Source organism: Humulus lupulus, chromosome 5, assembly GCF_963169125.1.
Source record: "Humulus lupulus chromosome 5, drHumLupu1.1, whole genome shotgun sequence".
Lineage (NCBI taxonomy): Eukaryota > Viridiplantae > Streptophyta > Magnoliopsida > Rosales > Cannabaceae > Humulus > Humulus lupulus.
The window spans coordinates 5,153,207-5,161,676 of record NC_084797.1 but is presented as its reverse complement, the minus strand read 5'-3'; the positions used below and the strand labels follow the sequence as shown (position 1 = coordinate 5,161,676).

Here is an 8,470-nt window from a genome sequence, read left to right as displayed (position 1 = left end):
TTGGTTGGAGTAAATAAAAATATAAGAATATGAATAAGAATTGAAAAAAAAGATATGAATAGAATAGAATAAAAATTAATGTTAGTATAAAAGTTAAGCGTGCTTGACCTGGAGTAAAATAATTTTTTTCTATTTTTCCTCATAATTTTTTTCCTTACTAAAATTGAATGTCCAAACAAAGCCTTAAAAGACGGCGAAAAGATTTGGTGAAGGGCAAAAGGCGTCAAGGACTTTGCTATATGCGGCGGAGACAAAAATTGGGGTGGTGATGGTCGTCGGTTGGGGTGAGATCGATTTGTTGAGCCATCGACTGATGATTAATTGGAGAGAGAGAGGTAGTTAAGGAAGCGTCGGACACTTAAATTATTGACTCCATAAGGTTAAAGTATAGAGATTTTAAGCCTTGTTTCTTAATCAATACTTTAAATATTCATGTTTCTAAAATATTAGTTAACGCCTTTGACTGACGCTAAGTAATGACACACACTAAAAGCTTTTTTTGTAATAGTGATTATGTTGAGCCTATATCCAGAAGAGCTCGAAAAATGATGTTAAGTATTTAAAGAAAAGTAGAATGTATACTTTCATATCACTCTCTTTATATCTTTATTGTTACAATTCTTGCTTTATTTTCTTTATTTTAGAACAGTAGCAAGTCCATTATCACGATTGTAGATAAAATGACATATGCATACACATAGTGGAATTACTTTATATATTACATTCATGAAATTATATATATAATGATCATTAATTAGTTTTACTTATTAGGGGAATAGGTTTAATAATCAACTCTGAAATTCGTTCTTTTGATCGATTATCCTGAGAACTGTGTCCATCACCATGTTGATACATAAATAGTCCCATCCTAGCAAAGTTTCTGGCATCTTCAATCATTGATGAGCTTGCACATAATCCTTCTGGATTATTCATCTCTTTCCATGTTTCACTTATCAAAAACTTTATATGTTGACGAGCTTCTTCTTCAGATACATTAGTTTCTTGCATGTAACATTGAATTGATTTAGGGGCGTCGCCTCTTTTGATTTCCTCCTATTTTAATTGAAATATATAATTGTTGTTAATAAGTCAACCAATACAATAAAGCAATATATAATATATTGAATATATATATATATAGATAATTATAAGGACTTTAGGTAGGGATATTACTTTTGCCCCAATCGTAAGAGTGTTTTCTATTTTCGGTATTTGGAGAAATTATAACCCAATATATTTTGTATGATTGCATACATGATAGTCATAGTAGGCATTCTGCCAATTTTTGAAAATTTTCGAATTATTTACCGTGTCGAAATCAGAGTTTAAATAGTTTGTTTTCTACACGTATAAAAAAATCAGGCACGCGTGCAAGTGACTGTTTGAACTCTGATTTCGGTACCTTAAATTATTCAGAATTAATCAAAATATTAGCAGGATGCCTGTTATAACTATCATGTACGCTATCATAAAAAAGTTATAATTTCTCCAAGTGCCGAAAATAGACAATGCCCCTCTACGACAGGGGCAAAAATGATGTCGTACCAAAAAAAATTCCTATAATTAGATATAAATGTATATATAGAAGACTTCTTAATAGTTACTACTCATCTTAGTATAGCAAGCAAGCCACCAATAACTAAATATATAATAGTTAACTTACCGATGATGTTGCTAGATCATTTGCAAGTCGTAAAATTATGGCTGAGTGACGAACTATGGGGGGATAACCTTCTTCCAAGCATTCCAAGACCTCATTGTTTATGGTGTGATGATTTGCATGAGAGAAATAAGCATGAACAATAAGAACCGGTCCTCCTACTGATTTCCAAGCATTATCAATATATTCTTGCAGTGTTGGTGTGTATCCACTATAGTACCATTTTGCTTCTTGAAGAAAACTTCTACACATGTCTACCCACTGAAAATTGTATAATTAGGCTTGATAATTGAGGATATAATTAAGTTAGTGATGTCATGACTTTTGTACTAATTATGTACACAACTGAATTTTATACCATTAAAATGCCATGTAAACCCTACATATGTATTATTATAGTTGTGATGTTATTAGACCATCTCCAACGAAATATGTAAATAATGTGCAAAGAAAGTCAATATATTATATATTTGGCACAATTTTTAGCATTATGCTCAAATGCACAATTGTAAAATTTAATACATTTCAATAATACTAATTTGATATTTATTGAAAGTGTACAAAAAAAATAATCATTTTTCTTTATATTTTATTATTGATAGTATAAGATAATAATAAAATAATAAGGTAAAAAGTATAGCATTTAATACAAATAGATAAAAATAATACTAAAATAATATAAATGAGATGAAAGTAAATAAAAAAGTGTAGCATTTATGATTATGCAAAATATGCACCATGATATATTGTGTGCTAACTATGACCAAACTTTTAGCATGTGCCAAATTTGGCTATCGATAGTATAATAAAATAATAAGGTAAAAAATATAACATTTAATGCAAATATAGATAAAAATAGTACTAAAATAATATAAATGACATAAAAGTAAATAAAAAAGTGTAGCATTTATGTTGATGCAAAATATGCACCATGTTATATTGTGTGCTAAACTTTACCAAACTTTTAGCATTTGTCAAATTTGACATAATTTTTGGCACACCATTAGAATAAATTTTTTGTAAAGTGATCTATATTTTAGCAATGCAATACTAATTTGACACTCGATTGGAAATGGTCTTAGGCACTAAAATACATGCCTTTTTGTCATTTTAATATATACGAAAATAAATATGATACCGTTTTCTTGAGGTATTGAATGTTGATGGCGATGTCTTGGTCTCTTAATACCTCAAATACCATTTCATTTATGGTATTGTGTAAAACTAGGAAAGGCATCTTCATATAATCAGGCAACTCATTTATCATTTTCACATCCCATCTGCGAAACAATATTACATATATTAAGCAAGAAGAGATTCTTTTCATATTGGTGAAATAATATATATTTGCTTATTTTCTAACTAATGTTGTACTTATTAGACTTAGTAATAAGTATATATAAATACATGTCGAGATGATTGTACTAACCTCTCAACAGCTTTGGTGAAAAGCTCTAACTCCTCCAATGTTCCATAAATATCATATATATCGTCAATTAATGTTATTAGCTCATATAATTTGGCAGTTATTGTTCTAAAATAACTGAATTTTGGCTCAAATCTTACTCCAACCTTCCATAAGAAACACTCCATCAATCTATCTCTTGTGAAATTCAATTTCTCTCCGAGTTTAGTATGCTTCCACCACCTTGTATTATCATAAAAATTCAAAATTATTAATTTTATATATTTATTTTCATCATCACTATAATCATTCCTCGTTAGAAACTTATTTATTAATTTATAGTAACAATTCATTAGTATTCAATCTCCAAAAGTCATTTCACAATCCATGATAGGAAACATATCCATCCCTAGCTCAATTTTTTAATATAATAATAAAAAATCTTCGTGAGTGTTATTAATTGGTCCAAATTTAGTCAAGATATTATATAAACACTACAAATAAAGTTAACATTTAGTGACAACTTTTTAGTCACTAAATGTCACTTTAGTAACAACAAAAAATTACTTGTGATTAAAAAGTCATATTTAATTACAAGTTGTCACTAATGTAGTTTTACACAACTTATTATTTTTAGTGATAAAGTTTGTTGTGACAAAAAATACATTTAGTAACAACAAATTGTGATTTTTGCGGCTAATACTTTTAACCACGGACTTTTTAGTAATGACATAGGTAAGATGATTTTTCTTTAGTCACAAAATTTATTGTGACTAAAACTAAAATTTTTTGTAGTGAAAAGTAGACTAACATATAGGGTAACTAATGGTCACACCAAAATTTGTGTAAAATGTCACTTTTCTCACCAAAACAATCTACTCATACCATTCTTTGACTTTTGCTGCAAAATTATTCCTATATAATAAAGTATATTAAAAAAACATTATTAATTTATTTATAATATCACCTGAATATATGTTTTAGTTCCTCATGATGTGTTGATTGTATGATGTTGAAATCTAGTTTGGCAAACTCAAGCAAAGTAGGATTCATGTCTTGTTTTTTTTCATATACATGGATGAACCACTTGGCTTCTGTTCTTGTGGTCCTCCAATGAAGTGGAAGCTCCAAGACATGACCCACTACTTGGATATTATAATTATAATCATCATCATTATTATTATTTATCAAGTAGTTTTTGAGACATTCGGTTGAGAAAACCCTAGCTTCCTCCAAAATACTTTCACCTATTTTCCCATAGAATGAAGCTTCGTACAAGGCCAATACTCCCATAATATCATCACTTATGCTTGCTTTGAATTTACCTGTCTCGTCCTTGAAAATATTAAAAATTTCTGCAATAACACCAATTGAGACTTAATTAGTATTATAAGATTTGATCCAACGATTATCAATTATTTTATAAAAAAAGTAAAAAGCACATCAAATCTAAAACGACCAACTTAAAATAGATGACAAAATTAAGTTTTCTCTTAAAACCTTGTATATATACATATATGTTTAGAATATTCAATTAAAGTTAACAAAACAAACCGTTAAAACAAAAAAATTTCGTTTTCTACACATTTTTTATATAGAAGAGATATGTCATGTACTTGGAATAGAATGTAAGTGTATTTACCTTGAGGTACTGCATAGCCATGTTGGCGTAGAAGCCTAAATTCAAGAGCAATGGCATATAAATTACAATTAGGGTTATCCATATTATAGGGAAATTTTTTCTCCAAAATAGTTTTTATTTCATCCTCAAGACGGTAAGATAATCCAAGTCTTTGCAATGTATCAATGAGCTCAAGTTGAGCTAAAGTGTTTTCCATCTCAACAAGCATTCTTCTCACATCTCCCTCGAGCTTATTCACTCGACTTGTATAGGGCTCGCCCTGCATTATGCATGCAATATATACTATCCATTATGCTCGTATTTAGCTAGTGGAATCGGATAGGATTGGATTGGATTAAAAATTATTAGAGAACAAAAATAGAAGAATGAATGAGTTGATGAATGGCTAGCTAACAACAAATTAGAATAAAAAAATTAAACATATTGGTACAAAATGCATAGATGGAGATGAATTGGATAAAATATTTATCTCAAGTTTTGTAATGGGATTATGTTATCCCAAACTAAAAGGATTGTTTTGATTGTTGGATTACTTTATTTTTTTCCCTTTTCAATATCCTCTCTAATTTCATAACAAAATTACATTATAAAAAATAATTTAATCCAATCCTATCCTATCCTCCAAATATGACCTATCTATAAAAGGGTAAGTGTGTGGTCAGGGCCGGTCCTGCACGTGGTATGAGACCCTATACAAAATATGTTACTTTTAAAAATTTTATATATAAAATGACATTCTTTAAATTTTTGGGGAATTTGTGTATGTAAAAAAATAGTATTTTTAAAAAAATTTGGGGCCTCATTATGTGGAAGCCCTTAGGCACAAGCCTAGTCCACCTGTGCGCAGGGCCGGGTCTATGTGTGGTTGGTTATAAGGCTTTATTTGGTGGTGTGACTAAGATAAAAGACTATCATAAATATTGCAAATATTGGTAGAGAATCATGAGAAATAAATCACCTTATATTGGCTTGTAAGAGACTGAATATAATCAAAAGACCAAATGGAAGGTTCATAGTTGGCTGATCTTCGATCAATAGGATTAGAACCAGTCCTATTGACCACAGTACATTGGGTGGGGTAGCAAGCACTTGATCTTGATATTGCCCTTGCTCTTGCAGTAGTAGTAATAATAGTACTATTAGATTTTTTTGGTCTAAGTCGACTACTAAAATTACTACTGCAAATAGAGACTGATGATGGAGAAAATTGGTGAACCGCCAAGAACTGCATTTTTTTTCTTCTTTTTAGGTCTAATTAAAAAGACTACACTTTTTTTGGGGATGAGAACTTGTGTATTGATTTGCCTTGTATTTATAATTGGTTGCAACCTATAAACACAATAGATTATATTGAAAGTGAAGAAGTCTTTAAGATTAATGAGTCTTAGCCTTTCATTTTCTATTACACATATTTTTGTTGATTATATAAATATCTTTAAATTAATAAAAAAAGAGATTTATTTTCTTTGTCCTCATCATAACACTTTTGTATAATTGGAACATTTGTCTATCTCTATTAATTTAAAAGTTTTGTTGAATTTTACTTTGTCAAGACTGAAGCCAATTAGATACATTTTGAATTAAAAAAAATGCAATTTAAGAAAAGGAAACAATAGAGATATGGATTAACATAGACTTTTATTACACTATGAAAAAAAGAAGTTATTATTTAGTGATAATTTTTTAGTTACAACTAAAGCTTAGTTATTATTAATTTTTTTTTTTAAAAATACTTAGTTACAACGAAAAATTGATTGTGACTAAAAACATAATATTTTGTCACAAATTATCTCTAAATGTAATTTTAGTCACAACTTATTATACATAGTGATAATTTGCTGTGATCAGTATAAATACATTTAGTCACAACAAATTATAACTTTTGTGACTAATATTTTTAGTTATAGACTTTTTAGTTATGACATAAATATAATGATGGCATTTTAGTCACACTTTTATGAAATTAAATTGGTAATATACCATTTTGTTCCCCGGAGTTTATACAAAATATCAGATATGCCTCTGTCTTCATAAATACCGAAATGGTACCCTCTGTTTTGTTGTTCATATCAAAATGGTATCCTGTACTTATTTTTGGTCAAAATTATTTTTTCAAATACCATTTTACCCCTCTTATATATTTTTTCTATAATTAAAATTATTTTTCATTATTTTAATAAATTAATAATACTCAAACTTTATTTTTAAAAACATATAAACTTACATAAATAATAATAAAAAAAAATAAATGAGAATAAAAATAATTAAGTTTTATTTTTTATTCTTTTAATAAATTAATTAACATATAAACATACATATATTTAAGTTTTATTTATTTAAGTATGTATGTACATAAATAAATAATAACACTCTAAGTTTATTTAAGTTAAAATCAAATGTTAAATAATAATAAATTATTTCTCATTATTAATTTATTTTAATTATTTATTTTATTATCATTTTTTTTAATTTTATTATTATTTCTTTAAGTTTGTATGTTCTTAAAAATAATTTTAATTGTAAACAAAATATATAAGTAGGGGTAAAATACTCTTAATTTGAAAAAATAATTTTGACCAAAAATAAGTTCAGCGTCCCATTTTAATAAGAACAACAAAACAAAGAGTATCATTTCGATATTTATGAAGACTGAAAGACATTTTTGGTATTTTGTATAAACTCATGAGAATAAAATGGTATATTCCCAATTAAATTTTACTTGTGAAGATCGAAGCCAATTAGATAAAATTTGAATTAAAAGATTGCTATTTAAGCAAATTAAACAATAGTGATATGGATTAGCATAGACTATTCAAACAATAGACTTTTATTACTTTGTATTTTTTTACTATTATGGATACTAATGGTTATGCGCCAAACAAAAGATATGACAAATGATTTTATAATTAAATATTGATGTATTTGTTGGACTATGCATGTGATTATGACTTCGATTAATTATTGTGTTGCAGCACATTTAAATACTAGATACAAGCGTAATATCCACGCTTGTTTAGTTTTATTTATAGAATTTATTGATTATTTTTATTAAATTTATATTAATGTCATATAAATTTTAAATAAATATTCTATTTTAATTAAATAATTTATTTATTATTGTTTGAGTTTATGTTTGTTCTAGTTTTTGAATTTGGGAGTGACAACACGATATTATATATTATATGTTTAATGTAATATTAAATATTATACGTGGATTTTAAATTTAAGTTTCTTGCTAGTTTTTAAAAAAAAAATGTTACTAATTGATAGTAGATTATATTATATGTTTAATATGATATTATATTCTAATAAGTGAGTTTAAGTTTAATAAAATTTTATTTAAGTTATAAAACAATTTTATTATTTTTAAATAATTATCATTGTAAAATATCAAAAAAATATCATATTTTAATTTGTTTAATTATTTATTATTTAAAAATAATTATCATTGTAAAATATCTCAAAAATATCTTATTTTAATTTGTTTAATTATTTATTATTTTTAAATAATTATCATTATAAAATATCTCAAAAATATCATATTTTAATTTTTTTAATTATTTATTTTATTTTATTTAAGTTTAACTGTTTACAAGATACCATTAAATATAATCATATTATGTTAAATATAAAAATACTCTATTAAAGTTAACATAAAAAAAAATAAAAAACCGTTAAAACTAAGAATTTTCATTATCTACACACTTATTATATAGAAGAGATATTTTTTGAAAAAAATTATTTAAATACAAATAAAAAAATA

The 8,470-nt window shown here is 26.4% G+C and overlaps 1 protein-coding gene across 1 annotated transcript; it reads right to left on the bottom strand.

Moving 5' to 3' along the window:
* Nucleotides 1–620: 620 nt before the first annotated feature.
* On the bottom strand, nucleotides 621–6,032 carry LOC133780214 (myrcene synthase, chloroplastic-like). Its single transcript, XM_062220078.1, has 7 exons — nucleotides 5,666–6,032; nucleotides 4,708–4,966; nucleotides 4,033–4,420; nucleotides 3,090–3,308; nucleotides 2,799–2,940; nucleotides 1,664–1,921; nucleotides 621–1,053 (listed from the first exon to the last, which is right to left on the bottom strand). The coding sequence occupies exons 1-7, from the start codon at nucleotides 5,936–5,938 to the stop codon at nucleotides 751–753; spliced, it is 1,842 nt and encodes a 613-aa protein (XP_062076062.1). The 5' UTR covers nucleotides 5,939–6,032; the 3' UTR covers nucleotides 621–750.
* Nucleotides 6,033–8,470: the final 2,438 nt, after the last annotated feature.

Coding starts and splice junctions, on each gene's coding strand:
- LOC133780214 (XM_062220078.1), bottom strand. CDS start 5,938: ATGCAGTTCTTGGCGGTTCACCAATTTTCTCCATCATCAGTCTCTATT. Junction 4,421..4,707: donor TGGCTATGCAGTACCTCAAG/GTAAATACACTT, acceptor GTGTTATTGCAG/AAATTTTTAATATTTTCAAG. Junction 3,309..4,032: donor GAACTAAAACATATATTCAG/GTGATATTATAA, acceptor TGATAATACAAG/GTGGTGGAAGCATACTAAAC.